Here is a 26,026-nt window from a genome sequence, read left to right on the forward strand (position 1 = left end):
GTAGAGATGGAGAGAAGAGGAGACAGAGACCATACGAGTCCATCAAAGTCTAAAGCACTTCCTGTTTGGCCTATTACAGAAAAGTTGGCAGACCCCAGGAATGCAGACCCTGCTCCCTTGCATTGAGGCCACTGTCCAAAAACGACAGAGACAATGACCCCCCTGAGAGTGGGAGCATTATTTGTTTTGTTTGTTGCTGGATGCCCAGTGCCTAGGATTATGCCTGGCACATAAAATCATTCCATAAATATCTGTGGAATAAAGGAAAAAACCAAATGAATGCACAATGTATAGGAAAGCACTTGGTAACCTACAAAGTCCAAGTATAGGGCAATAAAAATACATTATTTATTTATTTATTTTGAGATGGAGTCTTGCTCTGTTGCCCAGCCTGGAGTGCCGTGGTGCTATCTCAGCTCACTGCAACCTCTGCCTCCTGAGTTCAAGAGATTCTTCTGCCTCAGTCTCCCGAGTAGCTGGGACTCCAGGCGTGTGCCATCATGCCTGGTTAATTTTTTTGTATTTTTATTAGAGACAGGGTTTCGCCATGTTGGCTAGGCTGATTGTGAACCCCTGACCTCAGGTGATCCACCCGCTTTGGGCTCCCAAAGTGCTGGGATTACAGGCATAAAATACCGTGCCTAACTTACGTACTATTTTAAAGTCCACTGCACCTGTTCTTGTCCTGGAGGGGATGCTGGGCTCTGCCCTTGGACAAGGCTCTCAGTGGGTTCCGGGAGAGCCTGGCCTGAAGCCACATTATGCAGAGGCAGGGCAGATCCCAACCCAGGGAGCTGGAGACAGAGAGGAAATCCAAAGGCAGAAACCTCCCACAGAGGTTGCTCTGCTGCTTAGCTGAAGAAGCAGTGTTTCTCAGGCTTTCTGGTGCACACAGATCACCTGGGGCTATTATTAGTTTGAAAATTCTCAATTAGTCAACCTGGGCTGGGCCCCAGGAATTAGCGTTTCTAACAATCTCCCCTGTGCTGCTGCGGCTACTGGCCCCGAACCACACTTGCAGTACAGCAAGGATGTCACAGCTGTCTTCCTCAAAGGCAGGAGCACCTCCTCAGACCCTAGTAACCTCCTCATTTCCTCTTTGCTTCCTTCTATGGGACTCCAAAAATGAGAGTGCCTGGATTCTGATGAGAGAATATTCTCAGGGGATTGAGGACTCGTGAAGCAAACAGGCTCCAGCGACCCTGAAGCCCACGGGCTGGTGGGGAGCCGACCCACAGGGGCCGCTCCAAAGAGGAAGAGCAGTGGTTGTGGAAGTGTATGATTGGGGATTAGCGTTGATTCACTTTTCTGTCTTAGTTCCCTGTGGTTCTATCCAGCCGTGGGAGTCCACAGCGACATCTGCCATCCTTAAACAAATGGTGCTTGCAGAACCGAAGGAAGGGTCTGTGCCAATGCCTGGGCAAAACGGACCAATGGAGAGTTGTGAGAGCCCAGAGAAGAGGCTGGGAGATGGGTGGGCATGGGGTGCATGTGGGCTTGTGGCATCAGCCTGGAGCTCCAGGTGATCAGCAGCACCCAGAGCATTTTGAGCATCTGCAGGTTCCCAGAAGCATCCTCAGCAGGACCTGAATAAGGTCAGACATGTTCTGCTTTCACACTGGATGAAGGTTAAGACTTAAGTCAGCTCAGCTGTAAAGAAAATGGTGCTCTTCTGAGGCTGGAGAACCTGAGAACACTCAGGTAATGTCCTGAGGCAGGATGACCAGTCATCCCCGATGCCCACTGTCTTTGTCTCTCATGGCAATGGAACTCCAATTCTCAGCTGGGAGGTGGCTCCCTGGCATCTTGACCGCACCGCGCAGCCTCCTCTGTGGCTAGGCGTGGCCATGGAGCAGACCTGCGGCCAACAGAACACGAGCGGAAATGACAGGTGATGTTTAAGGCTTTCCTTTCCAAAGCAGGTGTGCCCTTCCCTTCCCCTGAGGCCCTTTCTGTGGGCTGGAAGGGGGACATAGCAGTGAGCCTTCTTAGCCCAGGCAAGCAGGCATGGCGAGGCGGCCGAGCAACCAGGCAGGAGGACGTGGATTCTGACAACGTGGAGCCGCCACGTCCACCCACTGCCTCCACCTGGACCTGCGCGAGAGGGCACTGAACTTCAGTCTCACTTCAGCCACGATTTCTGTAGGATTCCGTGTAACTTAAACATAGGGACTGGCCAGGTACAGTGGCTCACACTCATAATCCCAGCACTGTGGGAGGCTGAGGCGGGAGGATCCCTTGAGGCCAGGATTTCAAGACCAGCCTGGGCAACACAACGAAACCCTGTCTCTACAAAGAATAAAAATTGAACAATTAATCAGTCATAGCATTGTGTGCCTGTGGTCCTGGCCACTCAGAAGGCTGAGGCAGCAAGATCCCTGGAGTCCAGGAGTCGTCTTCAGTGAGCAATGAGCAATGATTGTGCCACTACACTCCAGCCTGGGTGACAAAGCAGAACTCTCTCTCTCTCTCTCTCTCTCTCTCTCTCTCTCTCTCTCTCTCTTTTTCTCTCTCTCACATACATATATACATATGAGTGTGTATGTGTGTGTATGTATGTATGTGTGTGTTTATATATACATAGATAAAAAGATATGTATACAAACACATATATACAGTGTGTGTGTGTGTGTGTGTGTGTGTGTGTGTGTGTGTGTGTGTGTATGCAGTTCTTAAACTTGGAACCCGAAAGTCATTTAAGGAATATGGGATAAACAGTTCTTGGTCATCTCAGTGCCATACAGTCAACAGATACGTCAGTCCACTCTCACAACAGACAAACTAAAAATCCTGTCCTCGTAGAGTGTACCTTCATATGACTTCATTTCATCTTAATGACCACTCTGTCAGGGAAAGATTACCTTGCATCTTAGACACTAGGAGATTAAGCTGTAGAGATTTCCCATGATGTGTTTGAAGTGAGTCAGTCGGTGAGTCAGACATCCGTGATTCAAGCCAGGTCGGCTCATGTCAGAGCTAGAACCTCTCCACGGGTCTCATGGCCTCCTAGCAAGCCCTCTAGCCTGTCAGGGGCTGTCACGGACAGGGACTGTGACCACGAGGAATCAAGAGTTACGATTTTTTTTTTTTTTTGAGAAAGAGTGTCCCTCTGTCACCCAGGCTGTAGTGCAGCGGCTTGATCTCGGCTCACTGCAACCCCAGCGTCCTGGGTTCAAGCGATTCTCCTGCCTCAGCCTCCCGAGGAGCTGGGATTACAGGAGTGTGCAATGATGCCCAGCTAATTTTCTTTTGTGTGGTGATTTTAGTAGAGACGGCATTTTCCCATGTTGGCCAAGATAATCATAAACTCCTGACCTCAGGTGATCTGCCCGCCTCAGCCTCCCAAAATGCTGGGATTACTAGCACGAGCCACCACTGCCAGCCAGGATTGGTTTTTTGATGTGATGAGCTAAAGAAAGACCCCGGACTAGCTAGGAGAGAGGCCCAAGGAGGCCTGAAGTCCAGGGAGGAGGGACAACCAGGTGTTGGCGAGAACCAGGGGCAGAGGCTCAGCGGGACACAGGCCAAGGCTGAGGAGGGCCCCACAGAGAAGCAGAGCCTAGGACCAGGGGTTCCTCACAAGCCCTGTGCTCCCCAAAAGCTCCCTTCCCACCCACTCTCTAGGCGCAACTCTGGAATGGGGGCCCTGACACAAATCCCCACTCTCTGAGGTGGGTGAGAACGGGCGCCCAAAATGCAAACTGTCTACAGAAAAATAGAGTCTTGTATTTTTCAAATATATTTAGGATGGTATATGGACATTCACATCACACAGACACACCAGAGACACCAAAGAAAAGTGCCTTAGAAATATACCAAAATGTGGCTGGGTGTGGTGGCTAATGCCTGTAATCCCAGCCAGCACTATGGGAGGCAGAGACAGGTAGCTCACAAGGTCAGGAGTTTGAGACCACCCTGGCCAACATGGTGAAATGCCATCTCCACTAAAAATACAAAAATTAGCCGGATGTGGTGGCACTCACTTTAGTTCCAGCAACTCTGGAGACTGAAGCAGGAGAATCGTTTGAACTGGGGAGGCGGAGATTACAGTGAGCTAAGATCATGCCATTGCACTCCAGCCTGGGCATCAGAGCAAGACTCCATCTCAAAATAAAAAGAAATACACCAGATGTTATCTGGGGCCTTCTCCGGGTAGTACAGTGCTGGGGGATATTTTGCAAAGTCCTTCTTTATATTTTCTCATATTTTCCAACTTATTCAATGAGTATTTAATAAACAGATTAAAACTTAACATGACAGAGTGTTGTTTGTGTGTTTGTTTTATCTTTTAAGAAAGAGATTAGAGCTATTCCCATCACCAGGTTATTTGAATGGATGTAACAAGTCCATGTTACCAGAAATGATTCATCTGGTCGTTTCCAGTCTGAGAACAGAACACTGGGTTGTCCTGGCCAGTGTTTCCCAGAAGGGGGAGGAGTTCTTTGCCGGAATAAATAAACCTTGGCATTCATGAGAGTCAATCACTCCAGACAGACGGCTTTGGAATCACCAGCTCCATCCAGCCCCCAGAGGCAGGTAATCCATGATGCTTTTCATCCTGGGAGCAGAGGAATCCATTTTTCTGAGTGTTCTAGATGGCAGCCTGGAGCGTGTGGAGTGTGCAGTGAGCGGATGCCAGGAGGAGGTGTGCCCAGGGCACTGGGTTGGGGCCAGGGGACTGTTGTGATTCCCCGTGCCTTTTTAAGAGGCATCCTCTCTGGGTCTGAGTTTTCACACCTGTAAAGGGTGGAGGTGCCCTGGGGCCTCTATGGTCATTTCTGCCTTGATACTTAAGGTTCTGATTCGAGTCAGCTGTACATCTGACCCTCGGGGCGAGAGGCACTGTCCCCTTGTCTGGCGCAGGGTACAGCTCTCAGAACCTGTGGCAGATGTGACTGCTGCAGCGGGTTTTTGTGAGCAGCGGCCGCAGGCCCCACGGTGATTTCAGGGTCTCCATGGGGCTGCCTCGGGGGCTCCACTTCCCCACCAGGACCCCTGGCCAAGTCCACAGATGGGCGGTGCCTCTGTGCACACACTGCGAGACAAACTGCTGGGAAACAGCCAGTCCTCCAACTTGCCCAGGCAGAAAACACCAGGCTTGGCCCCAAAATAATTCCAGAGGCAAATATTGTGGAACATTTTCCCAGAGAAAGGGTTGCATCAGCCTGAGAGTAAACAGTTGAAGCAAACAAGCGGTCTCTGTCCCAGGGCTTGACTGAAGGCATTTCCACTGGCCTCCCCTCCTCCCTCCCCTCCTCCCTCCCCTCCTCCCTCCCCTCCTCCCTCCCCTCCTCCCTCCCCTCCTTCCTTCCTTCCTCCCTCCCTCCCTCCCTCCCTCCCTCCTTTCCTTCCTTCCTTCCTTCCTTCCCCTGGTTCTTCCCCTCTTCCTCTGCCCCTCTCTCTACCCGTCTCCCCTCCCCCTGCTTCCTCTCCCCTCTATTCCCCTCTCTTCCCCTCTATTCCCCTCTATTCCCCTCTCTTCCCCAGGCACCCAAGCTGCCCCTTTTCTCTTCTGATTCTGGGACTGAGCGGGCAGAGGCTGAAGGTCAATACTCTTGTTTGCTGCAGTCGCCGGCCTGGAACTCAGCGCTTCCAGGGTCTCTTGAGCAGTTGCTCACGCCTCTTCTCCGGCTTGTGGTTTCAGGCACGGGTAGTATGGGAGGTAGAGGCCCCTCGGTAACGTCTGTTCTGAGCCAGGTGCCTTCATTCATCATTTATCTCACCTGAGCCACTTAGCATGTGGTGCAGAGAGGGAAACAGGTTCAGAGAGGTTCAGTCACCTGCTTGTCATTACATAGCAATCAAAAGTGGCCAAAACGAAATTCCAGTCTCAGTCTGGGAGACCCCAAAGCCTAAGCTGCCTTCTCCCCACCAGGAGGCCCTTCCCGGCTTACCGTGGAAACAGAGACCACGTGGCGACCTGGCAGGGGCGGAAAAGAACATTCACCTTTCTTTGGCCTTGATGCCCACTATTGTCAGGGCCGTCTAGGCTCCAGATACTCCCAGGAGCCCCCATTTCCCTCTCTCAGTCAAGCCTCACTGCAACCCAGCATCACGCCAGGAGGCCCACAGGGGCCAAACCACGTGTCACCGAGAGGCTGGGAGCATCACTATGGCCTCTGACTCTGGCCAGGGCTCCTTCATTCCTGAGGTCTTCTTTGGTGGCAGTTGGGGAATCGGGGAAGGGAGCCCCTGCTTTCTAATGCCCTAGGATGGGATCTGCTCACCAGGAGGGAGGAGAGCAGTGGGCATTCTGGTTGGACTGAACCTCGGACCCCCATCAGCTTCCAGACCCAGGAGCCAGGCAAACCTGGCTGCCCACTGGGCTCCTCCACCTGTTTGCCCTGGGACCGTGGCCGCCACTTCACCTCTTTGCGCCCAGGTTTCCCGCTGGAAAAAATGGAAACAATTATGGCACTTACCTCAATGGGTGATAGGAAGCAGAGTGATGTGCTGGGGCCCAGGAGAGCCCCTACCTGAGGGAGGCTGCAAAGCCAGCAGGAGGCAGCAGAACAGGGACCAGGACACAGGCCGGTGGGGGCAGGGGGAGGTGGTCAGGGCTCCATCTGGCCCTCTGAGACCTAAAGGATCTTTGGTTTGCAGAGTTGACAATGGGGAGAATGTTACCTCTCCTGGCTCTAGGGCTCTTGATGGCTGGATTCTGCCCTGCTGTCCTCTCTGACCCTAAGAGCACACTAGACAAGAAGAATCCGAATCAGGAGGAACAAGACCAGGGGACACATGTGGACTTCCGATTAGCCTCTAACAACATGGACTTTGCCTTCAGCCTGTACAAGCAGTTGACACGGAAAGCCCCTGGTAAGAATGTCATCTTCTCCCCGCTGAGCATCTCTACTGCCTTGGCCTTCCTGTCCCTGGGGGCCCGTAATTCCACCCTGATGGAGATTCTCCAGGGCCTCAAGTTCAGCCTCACAGAGACTTCCGAGGCAGAAATTCACCAGAGCTTCCAGCACCTCCTGAGCACCCTCAACCAGTCCAGTGACGAGCTGCAGCTCAGTGTGGGAAACGCCATGTTCGTCAAAGAGCAGCTCAATCTGCTGGACAGGTTCACGGAGGACGCCAAGAGCCTGTATGGCGCTGAGGCCTTTGCCACTGACTTTCAGGACTCAGAGGCAGCTAAGAAGCTCATCAATGACTACGTGCAGAACGGAACCCGGGGGAAAATCAGGGATTTGATCAAGGACCTTGACCAGCAGACAATGATGGTCCTGGTGAATTACATCTTCTTTAAAGGTGAGTGCCCAGCTTGGGGTTCAGAAGAGGTGGGGGTTTCGTTCTGAGCCTCAGGGCCATTTCTGTCCTGGCTCAACAACTGTGTTATTAGGGAAACCACTGTAGAGGAGAGTGTCCACGGCTTGGGGGCATCGTGGGCACCAAGGCCCCGCCCTGCCCATAGGCATCACCTTCTCCTGTCGGTTTTTCCAAATTACAGTTTGTTCTTCCAAGACATCAGCCTATCAGTGAAGCACATCAGCCCTTGGTCTGAGTCAGTGTGGTGCTTTTCACTCCGATTTAAACTTGTCCAGCAAACAGAAGGAAGGAGCTCACCCTTGAAACCACACCAGGGCCCACAGGGACTACAGCTCCATTTTTGCAGGGCCGCTGCTGGACTGGGCCAGGAAAACCCTCTGTGTGGACGCACCTGGGGCTTCTGCCCTCCACATGGGCGAGGGACACTGTCCAGCCAGGGGCCTCAGTCTCTGGAGGTGGCCAGGTGGGGCTGGGGCCATCTTCACAGGGGAAGCCAACCCCCAAAGAGCCTGGCCCCTCCCAAGGTTCTACGATTCTGCTCTCCTATAATCTTCTGTAATTATATTTTAAAATGTCATTGACACATAAATGAGGGCAGAAATGGCATTGTTCCGCTCTGGGAAAGAGCCTCAAGGGTGGGCGGTATCCAAGACACAACCCCTGCCAGATTCTAACTGGTCCAGTGCCCAACCCCATGGATAGGAACTCAACCAGTGCAAACCTCAGCCTGCAAGCTCCCAAGGGGCAGAGTGCAAGCAGGTACCTCCTGCCTCCTGGAGCCTGGAATCCAGATGGGGAGAAAAAAACACAGGGACACAAAGAGTGCCCACCTGTCAGAGGGCAGAAAGGTGCTTAGGAGACATGCGCTGCTTGGAAGCAGAGTTCTGCCTGGGGGCCGTTGGTTGAGTCCTGGGCAAGCCCCTTCTCCTCCTAGGCCAGGGTCTTCATCTGTAAACAAAGGCGTGGATCCGAATCTCCCACTGAGACTACTTGGTGTCTGAGCTGCCATTTCTGCTTTGAGTGTCCTGTGTTCTGTCCTCCTGCCACGTAGCCCTACGCTAGGACTCTCTGCCCTCCAGGGACACAGTAGCCAGTGCAGCTTTCCCCTCCCCACCTGCCTCTAACAATGGGAAATAGGCAGGCAGGAAACAGGTGGGCAGTGGAGGTGGCCCCAGGTCTCCAGCCTCCCCTGAAGCTCCCACTCCCCTCACTGTTTAGTGCTCTGGTCCTCCTGGAGTTGAGACCTGCAGGGCCCCTCCCCTTGCTCTGTTGACCTGTGGAAGGCGGAGGGGGCTGGGCATGCATGAGCTTCAGGCTGAGAGGGTCCCAGCTCAGAACCCTGGAGTGCTTGTTCCCTCCCTTTCTGCTCTTCCTGTTCCATTGCACCCACTGGACCCACGAGCATGCAAGTACTGACTCACCCAATGATGTTAGGACTATGTATTTGACTGAAAGTAAGGGTGGGCATCCAACCAGGGGCAGAAGATGGGAATTCAAGAAAGGAAGGTTTCCTCTAGAAAACTGTTTTCTTCTTTTCTCTTAAATCCAGATAGAATTGGAAAGGAAGGCCATTACAGCAGAGAGAAGTTGAGTCAAACAGAGATCAGATCCTAGAGACACTAGTCTAACCAGACATTCGGGCCCCTAGTTGAACAGCTGAGGATGTCAGAAGATGGTAAGGAGGCAGAGTCGGAAAACTTGGTGACTGGCAGACAGAAATGGGGGGAGACAGGGGCAGACGTGACAACATTTAAAGGCTTGTAGAGCCCGGGTGGTAATTTCATCCCTCAAACCTGTCCCTCTCTTGATTCTGGCCTACAAGGCAGCAGTCGAGGTCCCCAGAGGCAGCCAGTCTTCCTAGCAGGAAGCCATGCTGGAGATCTGACCAGCTAAAGGCCCCAAAGGAGCCTGGTGCCCTGGGTAATATAGGGTGGCACTCCATGGCACTGCCCTCATGGAGGCCACCGAAGCACCTGAATGGCTGCTGCAGTTGGTGACGGGGACACCTGCTCAACTGAAATATCTCCTGCCCTGTAATGGGTCCTTGCTCTGAGGCATCTTTACAATTAGGTTTGTCCTGGGTCATTCCATGTTGGGAGGCTGCAGGTACCAGAGAACCTGAGATGGTCTTCCAGGAGGGGGAAGGAAAAACGGGCTGTGATTTTGGTCTTAGAAGGCCCAAAGAGAAAGTCCAAAGGTGGAGAAGAGTCTAGAAGAAAACGATGGCATGAGAGAATGTAGGGCCACAAGAAGCTGGCTCTAGTTGCAATTACCAATAGAAAAAGCAGAAAAAAGAAAGGAAAGAAGCTCCCATTTATTGAGCACCTACTCATACCACCCAGTTACCTGCAGTACCTCGTTTACTCCTCGGAGCAGCTCTGAAAAGTAGACAGTGGTGGTGCCATTTGTCAGTTAGGAGACATGAAGCCCAGAAAACAAATAATTAAACATTCAGCTTTGACCTGGGCCCATCTGAAAATCCCTTTTTCTTCCTTGTGTTAACCCCTTAAGTTAACCTATGATTTTATAAGCTTTCACCAAGCACCTCCCAAAACTACGAATGGAGGTGAAAGATTGTGGAGCCCAAAATCTAGCAAAAGGTTAGACAAGCTTTTTCTATAAAGGACCTGGTAGTATTTTCGGCTCTGTGGTCCCCAGGAGGTCTCTTTTGCAGATTCGTCTTTTTGTTTTCCTCCTCTGCTTTTTCTTCACCTTCTTCTCCTTCTTCATTTTTTTTTATAACCTTTGAAAAATATAAGCACCATCCTTAGCTTTAGGTACATATAGAAATAGGCTATGTATTGTCTTGAATGAGAGGTTATTGTTTCCTGATCCCTGTTTTAGAGGAGGAAAATAATTGTACCCAATTAAATTCATGCAAATCCTAGGCCCATGTCATGATTCCCAAAGAATGAGTTTCATGGAATTTTCTACATTTTAAAGATTTTACTCCATTCTTCCCTTGCTTGCATAGTTTCTCATGAGAAGTCTGCTGTCATTTTTATCCTTATTCCTTTTTGCATAAGGTGGAGTTTTCTACTCTGTCCCTAATTCTATCTCTTTCAAGATGTTCTCTTTCTCTTTACTGTGGTAAATAGGCTTTTAGTGAGAGGAAGTATGTCACTCTGGCTAGGAGTCAGCCCCCATTGCATGTTTGTGATAGCTAGAGGTGCCAGAGGCAGTTTCGTGGAATCTTACCTTTGCAACACTGAGAGCCGAGGCAACCTAAGAGTCAGAGCCCCTGCAAATGAATCCTCACCCAGACAGACACAGAATCCAGGGCAAGTCTTAGCTGGATGTTCATGGTCTGCAAAAGTGGACATGAGTTATATATGAGCTGAGGAGCAGCTCATGGCATTTCCGTTTTCCAACAGCCCCATGCCTAAGATGTCACAAGTGCCCTAGGCTTTTATTCCCATGGTCTCTCCTGGCTCTGAGTTCTGTCTTCTACTAAGATCCTCCCTGTTTCTCCCGTCACTCACATTGATGGGCATCTCCTTTCTCTGCCCTCACCACCTCACATACAGAACCTGGTCTCTTTCCTCCTCTTTCCACCCAAAGCCCTCCCACAAGCCATTGCTGCATGTTCACATCCCTGTAATACCAGTGACTAATAATTGCTCACAAGAGGTTTTTCCTCTCAAGGAACCAAGGCTGAGCCATTTCTCCTTGGGCTACAGCCTCCCACGTGTGGTCATGCCTCTTTCCCTCACTTTCCCTACACCTTCTCTCTCTCTTGCACTCCTTATTCCCAGCTTCCTATTGATTTCTCGTTTAGCATAAAGAACCAGGTCTTTCTTTCATGGCCCTTTTCCCAATCTAAGCCTGCTGGGCTTTCCCTCACCCCCAACAACTTTTTTGCTTGCCTAGCTATTTCTCTAAATGAAGGCAGGGCCACTCCTATGAGGGCCTCTCAGTGTGTCGGACTAGGCACTTCCACTGCTGGAGAAGCAGGGTCGAAGCAGAATGACCCCTGCACTAACACATTCTTCAAATGCTTGCTCCACTTTCAGCCAAGTGGAAGACTCCCTTTGACCCCCGTGATACTTTTGAGTCAAGGTTCTACTTTAGCAAGAGGAATTGGGTGAAGGTGCCCATGATGAGCTTGGAGGACCTGGCCACCCCTTACCTCCGGGATGAGGAGCTGTCCTGCACCGTGCTGGAGCTGCCGTACACAGCCAATGCCAGCGCACTCTTCATCCTCCCCGATCGAGACAAGATGGAGGAACTGGAAGCCATGCTGCTCCCGAAGACCCTGAAGCGGTGGAGAGACTCACTGAAGACCAGGTGATTCTTTCTGTCCCCCTGAGAGTCCACATCTCTCCACCTCAAGGTCTCACCAGTGTCCAGGGACAAGGGCATGGCGATGGGAGAACTCACACAGGGACAGGGGGAATTTTCACTTCCTTTTCTCTGTGCTGCCTGCGTGGCTATGAGCCTGATTTCTTTTTTCCTTTTTTAAGATGATGACATCAGACAGAACAAGGGGCTGAGGCTTCCTCTGACTCCAGCTTGTTCTAAGTCATAAGAAATCTTCTACACACACCCAAATACTCATGCATGGTTTCTCCTGGTCTCAGTCTCTTGAAGGAACAGAGACACAGAAGGAATTGTGGTCATTTGAGGGCTGCAGTGACATGGGCTCTGCGAATCAGCTCTGCACTGCTAAACCAATATATGTATTCATTCACTCAGCATTTGCTACATGATTAGTTGAGCACCTACTATGTGTCAGACATTGATTTGTCCCCTGACAGTAAATCAGCAAATAAAACACAAGATTCCCTGCCCTCCTGGAGCATACCTTGCAATTGGAGAGCGGAGAGGCAATAAATATAACAAATAAGTTATTTGACATGTTAGAAGGCAGAAAATAGAGTAGGAGGATAGAACTTGAGTAGAGAGGAATGAAAGAAGCAGGAAAACTGGACCTTGTGTTAGTTTGTGATTTTAAATAGCATGGCCATTCGGTGATGCGTGAGCATCCATGTAATGGAGGGGAGGGGTGGAGTCGTGTTGGTATGTTGGGGAAAAGCATTCCTGGCAGAGGGAACAGCCAGTGAAAACCCTCTAGGTAGGACTGAGCTTGATATGTTCAAGGAAGAGCGAGACCAGAGTGACTGGAGCAGAGGGAGTGACGAGAGAGTTGAGCTAGGTCAGGAGCCTCCAAAGGGGTGGAGCAGCTTGTATAGGAACACATAGAGCCCTGGAAAACCTTGCCCTTCCTCCTCTCTGAAATGGAGAGCCATCAGGAGGTTTAGAGGAGGGGTGTGATCTGAGCGTTGTTTCAAAAGACTAACCGTGGCTGCTGAGAGAATAGACAGTGGAGCGGGTGTGGAGTCGGGGACACCCACAGGAACCAGGCGCAGACATGAGGTGGGAGCCCACAGCTGCTGGGACCCGGGAGGGAGCCGTGTGTGTGAGGAGTGGTTAAGTTCTGGATAAATCTGAGGGTGGAGGAACAGGCTGGGCACATGGAATTGAGCTGACCGATTTCATGGGGACACAGTGAGGCAGAGCAGTAGTTCCAGGCCACCTTGTAGTAGTTAAGCCCACCCTGCAGTGGGCCGAGGGAGTGCATGTGGGCAGCTGTGCCGGGTGGGCAAGGAGGAGCACAAGCCTTAGGTTCAGACCATGGTGGCTGGTGTGACCTGGAGCAGGTCGCTGCTCTTCTCTGGAGCTCAGCTGCCTGCTGAATAGGAGGAGGGTCCTTTCCCTGCCACCCCTGTTCTCATTGGGTGGTTATGAGAATCCGGCAAGGTGTTGTATGTGGAAGCCATAATAAACCACCAAGGGCAGGGCAGCTGCTTTGACCTGAGGCTGTAGCTCCTGCCCCAGTCCCTGTCCAGAGGGCTGGACGCCTCTCGGGCCTGCCTGACGCTCCGCCCCTCCTCACTCTGGATCCCAGGAGATGCCAGGATGTGGGGTCCTACCCCACCCATCCGTTCACTCCTAGACTCCTTCCTCCTTTAGCACCAAATAGCCACCAGGAAGCAGGAGCTCAGCAGATAGTTCTGAATGAAAAGAATTCACCAAACACTTTGATTCACATAATGCTGAGGAAATATGTGTCCACACACTCCTGGCCCACAGAGGATGCTGAATGGGTGCTTGTTGAATGAAGGATGAAATGAACAGACAAACACATGAATGAATGAATAAAAAATGGAAATAGAACCCCTACCTCCTCCATGGGACTCAGAGTTTAGTGGAAGACACAGCCTCCTGTATAACGGTAAGACCTGGCAGACAGGGACAGACATCTTGAGGAGGCTATAAACCAAGGAAGGGGGAGCTTGCAGGTGGGAGGTGTAACCATGCCCTATGCCAGCCTGTACGTGACTCAAGGGACAGTACCCCCCAGGGAGGCAAGATGGGAACCTCCAATTGATTGTTTCAGGATCCCTGAACTCTCCCAATACAATGAGACTCCTCAAAGGCCCCCAGACCTTTTGGACTTGCCTCTGGCTCCTGGCCCACCTCATCCCCCACTACCCTCCTCCCTACCACCCTGAGGTCACCTCCAGCCTGTGGAGCAACTCCTCCTGCTCCCGCCTTCCTCCAGGTTCTTCCATCTGCCTCCTGCCCACCTCTTTACCTGGCTAACTCCTTTCCCACCTTGGGACTCGTCCTCAACACCACCTCCTACAGGAAGCCTTCCTGGTGACCCTGAAGCAGGCTGCCATGCAGCCAGTGCAGCTGGCCCCACCCAGGTTCTCCACAACCTCAGGGGTCCCTGCTGGTGTGAAGGTGCTTCAACTCCATTGCAGGCTGCAGGAAAAGACTAGGCTCAGGCTCAGGGCCCAGCCTGCAGCCTTTCACACTTATAGATGGGAACGAATAATTAATAAAAAGAAGAGTAAAGACAGAGATTGAGGAACAGAGTATTTATTTCTAATCAGAAGGGGGTGATTGTGGAGGAAACCAGGGAAGACCATGCAGCCAGGCAGGAGGCAGGTGGGCACTGATCAGCAGAGCTGCGGATATTTTCTTTTCTTATTTTCTAGATGGATAGATGAGCTCTTCCTGCCAAAGTTTTCCATCTCGGGGGACTATAACCTAGAAGACATACTTCCCCAGCTGGGCATTGAGGAGGTCTTCACCAGCAAGGCTGACCTGTCAGGGATCACAGGGGCCAGAAACCTACAGGTCTCCCAGGTGAGTCTTCAGACTTTGGTCAATCATCTCTGTATCTGAACGTGAATGGTGAAGGCCAGGTGCACGTTTGGGCACTCTTGACCTTGTGTCAATGCAACTGCACTTCTCATTATGCGCTCACCCTGCTTGGGACACCCCAAGCCAAGAAGAGCTCGGTTACAGCCCAGCTCCTCCTGCCGTGCTGGGGACTGGTCCTCCGCAACACGGTTGTGTGTGTTTCTCAGATGGAAAGACGTAGTTGTGTCGATTATTCAGATGGAACAGACATGTTGACAGGCTTGGAATCAGACAGCCATGGACATCATTCCACACTGCACCATTTACTACCCATGGGGGCAAACAAAGTCCTCTGTCGCCAGCGTTTTCATCTGTAAAATGCTGGTGATAGTTCTTGGCTGCTATGCAGTGCCCGACTGGGGAGGTAATACCAGTCGGGAGTAACAATGACAATCTGGCAATTGTGAGGAAAACATGCTCAGAGCACGAGAGAGGACTACTTGGGACACTCAGCCTGTGTTACTAAGAGCAGAGGTGCCAAGGCAGGGTGGCCATACCGCCCTCTGCTCCTGTCTGGCCTGAGTGCTCACACAGAGCACTGGGGTGAGTCTGCATCTCCACCTTCCAAGGCGCAAAGTAACGGAGGGGTGTGTGTCGAGGAACAGACGCAGACAATCCAGGAATGCAAGACTTTGAAAAGTACTTGAAAGCCCCAAGGATGTTTAAGCTGGAGCAGGAGAGATGCTGAGAGCCATGCTGGCCTGGCGAGGCGGTTTCTGCAGCAGCCGTTGGGGGTCAAGGGCTGCCTGGACCTTGCTTGGAAGAAACATGCCTCGCATTGCTCCTGCTCTTCCTCCCAACAGCAGTGGGAGTTTTGGGGGTAACACAGACTCTCAACTCAGACAGAAAGGGATGCATATGAGGGGTTCCATTCTTTACCTTGAAGGCTCTGGGCAGATCACACACCACACCTGGGTCTCCATCTGCACCTCTAGGCATCCGGACTGTGTAAATCTAGTTGGCAGGGGGTTGGGAGGAGCAAACATTCCACAGCAGAGACAGGCCCTCGCTGAGCGCTCTATGCACTGTGGGCCCCCTAGCGGCACACAGGCAGGTTGCTGACCTCCTGCCTTTCTGTGTCGACCTTGAGTAATGCTTCTGTCCCCACAGGTGACCCACAAGGCTGTGCTTGATGTGGCTGAGGAGGGCACAGAAGCATCTGCTGCCACAGGAGTCAGAATCATGCTTTTATCTGCAAGGGAGGGCCCGAAGACCATTGTGCGTTTCAACAAGCCCTTCCTGATGATCATCGCCCAAACCGACACCCCGAGCATCCTCTTCATGAGCAAAGTCACCAATCCCAAGCAAGCCTAGAGCTTGCCATTGAGCAGTGGGGCTCCCATTAAGGAGCCGGGAATGGAAGCTGGATGCTTGGGTTTCTGGGTACAGCTTGGCCCCGTGCACCAAGCAGCCAGGGCATGTCTGGCCCTGTGTGCTCACCCTTTAAAGGTGACAGTGACTGCCTGTGGAGCTCCCACATGCACAGGGGCCCATGGACTCTTTGTTTGGGAGGGCCCTGGGCCTCCTGACAACAATAAACAATTTCCTTGGACACGCTGCTTGTGCCTTTCCATGCTGACTGCCGGACTCTGTGCTCCTGAGGCCACTTGTGTCCCAAAGCCAAATCCTTTGACCTCCCACGCAGGCTGAGCTCCACCCCAGGATCTGGGCTCCTTTTGCCTTCATCTACAGCAGCCTGCCCAGGTCCACCCAAGCTTGTGGCCATGCCCACTTGGACCTCAGGCCCAGAGCTGGCAGAACCTGCTGCCCTAAGGCCAATTCCTGCCTGCTGGGCTTTGGGGTGCCCACGTTTAGTTTCTCTCTTTCCACCCACAGAGTCCAGTCTCCACCTGGCTCTTGCCAGAGCTCCTGGCCCTGACCACATCTGGACAGCCCCCAGGTCCTTCGCTCCTGTAGCTGACCAGGGCTTTATCATGGGATGCCCCCCTTTTGCCATTTAGCACCCCCAATTTAGGGGGAGTAGTTCCTTTCTGGGTTTCCAGACTGAGCCCCTCAACTGCCTCACCAGTTCCTAGCCCTCGCTCTGTGAATGACCTCCCTCAACAACCAGAATGCAGGGCTGAGGGCAAATGAGCCATTACAGCACAACTGCAGTAAGAGCAATCGTGCAGTCAGGCATTTAACTGAGGCTCTCAGGTACCTTGCAATCTCTGCTACAAAGGCAACAATGATAACGTTGGCAACAACTGAATTCCTGAGAATTTTATGCCAGTCAGTCTGCTAAGATCTCCCTGAAATATCCTGTTGAATCCTCCTGATGACCCGATGAGATAAATCCTATTAATAGTCCCATTTTATAGATGAGGAAACTGAGGCACAGAGAGGCTTAGTCATTTTCCCAAAGCCACATAACTAGTAATTATTCCCAGTAGAATACTATCCCAACCCTCCTGACACCAGAGGCGCACTCTTAACCACAAAGTGATTTCCGCAGGAGTTGCCTTCATGGAATGTACAACCTGATGGCAAATAGATGGTGAAACAAGTCTGTGGAAGCTGAGGGAGAGCACCAAACTCATTCTGGGAACTCAGGGAAGGCTTCTTGGAGGAGGTGGCTTCTCTAAGATCAGAGAAAGTGAAGGTGGTAAAGCCAAGAGAGAGGACAGTGCTTCAGACGGGAGAAAGAGCAATGGTAGCAGTCAAGAAACCAAAAGAAGACGAGCGGCTCTGGGGCAGAGAGCAGCGAGGCTGAGCGGCTGCAGAGAGGAACGGGCCACGACAGAGCCGCTGGACTGCAGAGGGGCGGGCCACCGCAAGGATTCCCAAGTGGTTCCTTAGAGCCACAGGGAGCTCTAAGGGAGTTTCAGCAGAGAGGCGATGGAGGCAGCGCTGCGTGCTAGGAAAGTACTCTGGCTGCTGAGCAGAAACGGGATTCGTGCCCCAGGAGAAGGATGTGGGTTGGACATCAAGGGGCCTCTGTGGGAACTGGGGCAAAGGTAGGTCAGAGCTGGGGAGGGCGAGCAGGGATGATTCTGCTTGAAGGCTTTGAGAAGAGTGGGTGGGAATTTATGATTGGCGGTGGGGAGGAAGGGAGAAGAACTGTATTTGGCTTTGGGCACCTGGGTGGTGACTACCTATTCTCTGACTAGGAAACCCAGCAGGTTCTTGCTGGCAACGGAAGCCGACACATTCAGATTTGGAACTCCCATGTCTGAGGTTCCTGGGAGAATCCCCTGGGACTTGCTCAGGAAGCAGCTGGGCTGAAGTCAGGAGAGATACCTGGGCTGGAGGGGAGCATTCAGGATTCCTCCCCCGGGATGGACAAGTGAGTATTGAGGTGTCCCTTCAAATGAATGCCATGGAGTGCAAAGAGAAGGAGAACATCCCCCATTCCCAAAGAAGGACCGGCTAAGAAAGGGCAGCCCACCAAGGAGAGTCACCAGCATAGGGCAGGAGACAAGAGGACAGGAAGAAAGCTGTCACCGCAGGACCAAGAGGAGAGACTTATCCAAGGATAGGGGAGAAAATGCAGAAACAGTGATGAATGAATGGAATGAATGTGTCCATAGGATTCAGTGATGTAAAGCTACTCGGGGCTCACCATTAGCAGAATTAAGGGGGACAGGAGGGGGCTGGAGAGTGAGCGTGAGAGTAAGAGAGGGAAGGCCACACAGCCTGCAAATGTGTATTTAAAGACTGACCTTTAGGGGAGGGGAGAGAGCGGGTCGTGGGTAGTGGGTGCTAAGTTGAAGTTCACTGCAGTGCTCCACAGATGTCAGAGCCTTGAGCAAGCTTTCATAACCAGAGAAAGGATTCAGAAGGCAGGGCGGCAAGCAACCAGGGTTGCAGAGTGGCACAGCTCCTAAGGTCACAATTCGCAGGTGGTTTGACACCGTCTTCAACCTGGAGTTACAGAGTGAGCAGCCAGCCAGGCAGCATGAAGCATCACGGGAGAGGGCACAGGTGGAGGGCAAGGATCAAGGATCAAGGCTTCCACTGTGAAGGGAATGCAGGGAGCGGGGTGAGGGGGCCGGTGAGAGTGTGTGTTTCTTGGTAGGATCAGGTGAGACCTCCTCTCCGCTGATGAATCTGATGATTCCTAGTGTGGAAGGCAAAGTCACCTGAGTAGTGACATTACCAGCGCTCTTGTGGGTTTCAAGAAGGCCAACCGCTGATCAGAAGGACAGGAGTCAAGGGGCTGGAGCTACAGAAGAGAGAAGGCTTGAGACCAGTGTGGACTTGAGACCAGCACTGGGGTGTACGAATGAGAGCAGAGGGAGTTGATCACTGGGGAAGCCTGAGGATGGGGAGATGGGGTCCGCAGGAGGGCAAGGAATGACCTGTTAGAAGTGCCATATGAACTATAAAGGCTACTTTTCCCCCTCACGAGGGTTTTTTCTCATTGACTCAGTTTTCTCGCCTGTACAGTGGAAACCATGATAGGATGTGCATGATAGCGTGTGCATGTCTGTGAGCATCCATGTGTAAGAAGTCAGGAAGTCACTGAAATGTTCGCTCCTGAGTCTGAACGTTCCCTGGACAGCAATTTAAAAACTCCCGAGATGATCTTTTCCATGTGAACTAACTCCTTATCCAGGCTGGCATGGCTTCTCATCCCTCAGCTGGGGCTGGATGGCATTGCACAGGACAAGGCTCTGACCTGCCCAGCTCCTGCCCCCATTCCCTCCTGGCCTCAGTCCAGGTGTCTAAGGAGACTTACCACAGCCCAGGGCTCATTCTCCTCTGTGACTTCGGTCTCATAATTGCTGGCTGTAAACTGAGTTCCTCCCTTAAGGGGGCACCTGGGCCCCAGACCTGTGAGGGTGAGGCTGGGTTTCACTCTTCTCCCTCTCCTGGGAGCTGATGACCCATCCACCTTCTGGTCACTATTGGCCCTAAATGGCTTCCCGACACTAGCTACAGGGACAAGCCAGCCCCTGTCCTGACTTATTCCCTCTCTCACCAAGCAGAAGTGAAGACCACTTGGTGAGAGGCGTTGACACCAATAAAAGACACCTACCGACTCTCTCTTTCAGTCCACGCAAATTTCCAACCCTCTAAGTGCAGGCCCTGGCTTGGCTCTGGGGATTCCCAAGTAAACAATGTGGAGCTGGAATTTGCCCTCATAGAATCTTCAATTTGTTGGACAAGAGAGAAAACTGAACATGGATATGCCAGCAGCCCTGATGAGTGGGGTAGAGGATGCCAAGAGAAGGCAGCAATCAACCCCATACTGGAAGAGTCAAGTTTGGTCAACTAGAAGAGCTGTCCTCAAATGCAAAATCCTGTACAGTGAAGAGGAGACACCAGGGAATTGTACCAGCAGAAAAGGAGACAAAATGCAATGTGTCCACAGAGCTAGAAGAAGATCCTATGGTCTGGATAACTGTGTTTGAGGGAACCGTGGTCATTTGTGGAGCTAAAGATAAAAACATGAACAAAACCATGTCTTGTACACCATGTTAAGGATCTCAGAGTTTATTCAAAGAGTGGTGAGACACAGTGAATCTTATATACACAGGGAGTGCGTTTTGATGGATTTCATTAGAAAGATCACCCTGGCTGAATGTGGAGGATGGATGGGGTTTGGAGTGTCTGGTGAAATGAAGAGAAACAGAATGACCAGGAGTTTCAGCCTTAGCTAGGAAATGAGAGAGGATACAGAGGAAAGGAGACTGAGGGGAGAGATATTTATTAGACAGAAGTGATGAGACTTTATGGTTGACTGTGTGAGGGACAGAAAGAAAGCAAAGATGGCACCCAAGTTGCTGTGTTGGGAACTTGGGGAACTGAAATTCACATGCCATTCCATGAGCTAAGGATTACAGAATGAATAATGTTTTGTGCAGGAAGAAGGTAAGTCCTGATGTGGACATGTGGGTTTGGAGGTGCCTGCATGTCATCTAAGAAGACAAGTCCAGTGGAGAATGGGCTCTATGGATCTAAGTTCAACAGGGAAATTCGGGTGGGAGGGATGGACCTCAGGATTTCTTCTTGGCAAAAAGGTGAAGACAGTCCTGCCAAATGACTTCTATTTTTGCCTGTGACAGAGAAAGAGATGTTATCTGCTAAGTCCATCATGGGGAAGCAAAAAAACCTAGAAGTCTGGATGAGGGGAGACAAGGACACATCAGGAAACCTGACACTCTAGCAGGCACTAATAAGGAACCCTTGGGGGCTGTAGACCACTGTGTCATTAGCCTGCACAGGTGGGTGGTTCCAGGTATACTCAGCAGTTCAGACACACGACAAAAAGGGGATAGACTGCAGGTGGCTACTGTAGCTGAAATTTCCCCTGGCTACAGGAAGGAGGGACCATAAGCGGTTGACACAGGAAAAATGAATATATCTGAAAATATTAATCAGAGAGTCATTCAAATGATGAGATTTTCATATTCCAGGCCGGGGACATCAAGGAGCCGTAACAGGCAGAGCTGATGGGTGACAGGTGTCTGGAAACAAGATGGCACTTGGAAGTTGAATAGGGGTTGGCACACTGAGGTCGAAGATGTGGGGTAATTCATAAATTGATAAAAGGGTTCCTTCCACCTTCTCCACGTCCCTTTTACCCAGATCTACCAGCTTGGAAATGAGGAAATAACGCCCACAAATTCCACACAACTGGTTCTCCTCTCTACTCCCCCTTTCTTCTCAGAGCCCTTCCACTTGCCACACAGCTCCCATGGTGACTTTCGGGTCAGCAAACCTTCAAAGTCCAGTTCAGATCTTGCTCACGTGATTTTGGCCTAATTACCTGGCATCACTGTTACTGCCTCTGCAGGATTACAAAGAATAATAACAATGACACATGTCAAAGCCCTGGCTGGGTTCCGCAACCCGTGCTCCACTGACCACAGCCTCTGTCACACCAGAAACATCCGTGATGCCCTCTTGTGCCCACAGGTACTGCTTAGGGCTGTGATTGTTGTGGCCAAGAAGGGCACAGAGGAATTAAGTTTCAATTCTCTACAAAAAAAAACAACAACAACAACAACAACAACAAAAAAAACCATTGACCACTGTGCATTTCAACAGAACTTTCCTGATGGCCATTCCTCTCCCCAGACCCTCAGAGCATCCTCCCTGGGCAAAATTGTTGACCCCAATAAGAAATGAAACCAAAATCAGAATTTGCAAAGCAAACTGAATCGGGATCTGCAAAACAGGCAAACTCTACCTGGAACATAACTTGTTCCATGTATTAGGTCCAGAATGTATCTATAGCAGCATATCAGACCCATGTGTTCAAAGGAATGGCCATAGCAACTGCTTCTAAGAGTAAGTCCACAGAGATTTGTAGGTTTTATAGGTAAGAATACTGACTACTTGCTTACTTTACAAATCCTGACCATGCTTTCTAAGTACCACTCAGAAACTACCATAGACCAACTCCAGCCCATGGAACCCTGTATTTCTCTTAGCTACCCTCCTTCCAGACTTTGCTGAGCAGCCAAGATGGTGTTCTCCCTTGCTCAGAGAGTTTAATAAACCCAGATTTGTTTGAAAGGAGTGAAGCACTGGTACTTGCTACAATGTGGATGAACCTTGAAACCATTACGCTGAGTGAAAGCAGCGAGATACAAAAGGCCACGTATTGTGTGATTCCATTGAAGTAAATATCCACAACAGGTAAATCCACAGACACAAAAGCAGATTAGTGGTTATCAGGGGCTAAGGAGAGGAAAGAACAGGGATGTCTATTTAATGGGTAAGGAATCTCCTTTAGGGGTGATGATAATAGTTTGAAACCAAATGGAGGTGATGGTTACACAACATGTGAATGTATTAAATGTCACCAAATTAAACACTTTACGATGGTTAACTTTAGGTAATGTGAATTTTATCTCAATTAGAGAGAGAAAGAGAGAGAGAGAGAGAGAGAGAGAGAAATTAACTAAATGTCGTGTATAGAACGTATTTGTATCCTAATTGAAACAAACCAACTATAAAAAACAATGAGGATGGTGCTTACATGCCCCTTCTGGCACAGGGAGGCCACTGAAGATCAGGATCTCTCGGCCACAGGCCTCCTCCAGTACCATGAAATGTAGCCTGGAGGACCATGGTCCCCAGCAGAGCCCACCTGCCTGGCTTGTCTATCATCACAGGGAGATCTCTGCCCCTTGGGGCTGAGAAACCCCAACCATGCCCCAAGCTGAAGCTGCAGGGTATTGAGGTACCAGCCAGATGTCTTCTCACAAAGGACCAGTGGTGGCACGGGAGGGGGGCTCCTGCCAGTAGCAGGGAAACTGACATGGTAGAACTGGCTGAACTCTGAACTGGGACCCCTGCTACAACAGAAGGGCAAATGGGTAATCGCCAACCTAACCAAAGCTGAAGAAGAGCAAACGTGCCCAGTGCCCCAGGAAGAGGAGGAGGAGGTGTCGGTACTGAGACTTCCCCTGCAAGCCTGCCACACCATGGAGAAGATGGAGGAGTCTGTGTCCAAGATCTGGGACGGATAGATGTCAGAGGGTCATCCCACATTGTCATGGGAACCTTGGGGGGAAGGGGTCGCCTTGCCAGTCAGCACACTCTGTGGCCAGCAGCACCTAATGCCTGAGTATTGCTTGTGTCTGCTGGGCTTATTCCGCCAACTCAGCTCAGCAGACTGCACTCAGCTCACACTACCAGCCCGCATCCCACACCTGCCAGGGGCAAGCCAGGAGCGCAGCGGCGAGGGGTGTGTGAGTGAGTGAGCACAGGGTCTGGCCACAGCGCACATGCAGACATGCTGGCTGCTGGGGCTCGGCGGGCAGCTCTAGGCACTGGCACAGGTGCTGGCTCCATGTAGGGCTGTGGCTGGACCAGATGTACCACACGTGGCTTCTGCTGTGGGCACCCACATTTGGACAAGGGGAACATGGCGGCACCCAGAAGATTGGAGACACCAGGAACCAGAGAGCCCCTAAGAGGGTGCCACAGCCCCACAGCCCTGGCCTGGGGATCCCCTAGGTGTGGGCTCCCCAAAAGGCAGCAGTTCTTCGCTCCTTTTTTTGCCCACAACGTGGTGAGCAGTGGGACGTGTTTCAGCTCTGTCTGCGTTACAGCTCTTTCAGTCCTGCCAGTCGATGGGTCCCGAGTTCTCATCCTGCGCCCAGGAAGAATGAGGTACACAGACAAATAGAGGGTGAGCACGGCAGAGAGGAGCTTCATTGAGTAACAGGACAGCTCTCAGGAGACCTGCAGGGGAGAGCTGCTTTCCACAGGCAGGCTGTCCTGGCGTCTGTTAGAGTCTGGCTGAATCTGGGAATTTTGTAGGCTCAGAAGGGAGAAACCGCATGTTAATGGGTCCACGGGTGTCATGGGCAGGCCCAGAAAAAGCATCATGTTCTCGCTCCGGGCCAAGAGCCCCACCCAGAACTGGCAGCCTGGTCCCCAGGCTTCAGGCTGTCCTCTGCTTGAAGGTGGAGTTTCACTGGGGACCCACCCTTTCTAGTCCAGGAATCTGTCTGCCTCTTGCTATTAACCTGCTGTCCACAGCACCCAGGCTGTTTGTATTGTGGGGTGCCTGCAGGCCCACTGTGTACTACCCTCAGCACCCCACTGACCTCCTTCTTGTGCTCCTCAAAGCCCAAAGTATGGAGCGTGCTGAGGCGACAGGGGGCTGGCTTGTCAACACTGCCCTGAGCATGCGCATACCCAGCTGGCTTGCAACAGCACCTGGGCTCGGCCACAACTTTGCTCCATCCTGGAGTGGACACTGGAAACTGGAGCAGGCATTTAAAACCTGTTAGGGCGAGGGGCTTCCTGGGTCCCCAAGAGCACAGAGATGCCTGAGTCTGGAGTTGAGGCTGGACGGCTGCACCTGCACCTGAATGCATGGGACTCCCACTCGAGCAATTTGGTAGGGGACCATCTTGTGGCACACAGCCCTGGCTGTGAATCCCCCACTGTACCTGGCATCCCTGCAGTGGCAGCTACAGACAGGCCGCTGCCACCATCAGTATGATATGCCCCCTGGTTGGCTGAAGTACCACAACTCTCTGCTATATGGCCATAGACAACCCATGCCCTCCTTCTGGCCTTGCTTCAAGAGCATCTTCTCCATCCGTACAGAAATCGGCAACATCTGGACCCATCTGCTTCACTTCGTGCTCTTTCTCTTTTTGGGAATCTTCACCATGCTCAGACCAAAGATGTACTTCATGGATCCTCTTCAGGAGAAGGTGGTTTAGGGGATCTTCTTTCTGGGTGTCGTGCTCTGGCTCAGCCTCTCCTGGCTCATCCCCTCCTGGCTCATCCCCACCGTTAACTGTCATTCAGAGAAAGTTTCTCACACGTTTTCCAAACTGAGCTATGCAGGGATTGCTCCACTGATTATAAGAAGCTTCTTCCCCTGGCTCTGTTCCTCCTTCTACTGTTCCCCACAGCCACGGCCTGTCCACCTCTCCATCGTCTGTGTCCTGGTCATCTCTGCCATCCTTGTGGCACAGTGGGACTTGTTTGCCATTTCTAAGCACCGGCAGACAAGGGCCGGGGTGTTGCTGGGACTTGGCTTGAGTGGTGTTGTGTCCTCCTTTACTACCACTGAGTGAGGACTTTGCCAAGGTCACCACAGTGGGCCAGATGGGCTGGTTCTTCCTCATGACTGTCACGTACATCACCAGAGCTGGCCTTTGTGCTGCTCGAATTCCTGAACACTTCTTTCCTGGAGAATTTGATGTATGGTTCCAGTCTCAGCCGATTTTCCATGTCCTCATGGTGACAGTGGCCTTTGTCCACTTCTGTGGGGTCTGCAACCTTCAGGAATTCCAGGTGGCTGCACTAATGACTCCCTTCTCTGAACCTTCCCATTTCAGGGATGGAGGAGGAACCTCTCAAGTGCTTTTACATTAGTTTATATCTTTTGAGACAGAGTCTCACTGTCACCCAGGCTGGAGTGTAGTGGCGCCATCTCGGCTCACTGCAACCTCCACCTCCTGGGTTCAAGCAATTCTCCTGCCTCAGAATTCCGAGTAGCTGAGACTACAGGTATGTGCCTATTTTTTGTATTTTTCTAGCTAATTTTGGTATTTTTACTAGAGATGGAGTTTCACCATGTTGATCAGGGTGGTCTCAAACTCCTGACCTAAGTGATCTACCCACCTTGGCCTCCCAAAGTGCTGGGATTACAGGCATGAGCCACTGCACTCAGCCCAGGCACTTTTAAAAGTATCTTCTTTGCTGAAGTGAGAGGAAGACTTTGAGTTGTCTGTTTCTACAAGAAACCTCTTAGAGAATTCAATACCAACCAAGCTTCAGCCACTTTCACACCCACTGGGCAGTAACCTAGCCATTTCCATTCTGCTAGCAGAGGATGGGACACGGTGAAACTCATCCCTTCCCTCCGCAGCAGTCACCTGCCTCAGCAAGGCAACTACCGGCCCCCCACAGAGACAGTACTTTGAAGCTCATGTTGAGATTTTGCCCCAACCATTTTGGGAAAGTTATGAACTAGGACTCTTGAGAAATGCTCTTTCTTCTGGAAGAAAATATTCCTCCCTTACTCCCATCCTTACTTTGTATCCTGGTTTAAAGCAGGCTATCCATTTTTGTAGCACACTTTTCAAAACAGTTGAATACCCTGGTCCCATCT

The 26,026-nt window shown here is 51.4% G+C and overlaps 1 protein-coding gene and 1 pseudogene across 2 annotated transcripts; both read left to right on the top strand.

The window, feature by feature from the left end:
- The first annotated feature begins 4,429 nt into the window (after positions 1 to 4,429).
- Positions 4,430 to 16,039, top strand: SERPINA3 (serpin family A member 3). 2 transcript variants are annotated; one of them, XM_010339463.3, is made up of 5 exons: positions 4,430 to 4,536; positions 6,604 to 7,254; positions 11,286 to 11,559; positions 14,280 to 14,430; positions 15,598 to 16,039. In XM_010339463.3, exons 2-5 carry the CDS (start codon positions 6,612 to 6,614, stop codon positions 15,799 to 15,801), a joined length of 1,272 nt encoding a protein of 423 aa, XP_010337765.2. In that variant the 5' UTR covers positions 4,430 to 4,536; positions 6,604 to 6,611; the 3' UTR covers positions 15,802 to 16,039. The 2 variants fall into 2 exon arrangements, with proteins under 2 accessions (XP_010337765.2, XP_010337766.2); XM_010339464.3 differs by having other exon boundaries at positions 4,463 to 4,532.
- A 6,596-nt stretch (positions 16,040 to 22,635) lies between these two features.
- Positions 22,636 to 25,235, top strand: LOC120363890 (adiponectin receptor protein 1 pseudogene; annotated as a pseudogene).
- The last annotated feature ends 791 nt before the right edge of the window (positions 25,236 to 26,026 follow it).

This window comes from Saimiri boliviensis, chromosome 2 (genome assembly GCF_048565385.1).
Source record: "Saimiri boliviensis isolate mSaiBol1 chromosome 2, mSaiBol1.pri, whole genome shotgun sequence".
In the NCBI taxonomy this organism is placed as follows: domain Eukaryota; kingdom Metazoa; phylum Chordata; class Mammalia; order Primates; family Cebidae; genus Saimiri; species Saimiri boliviensis.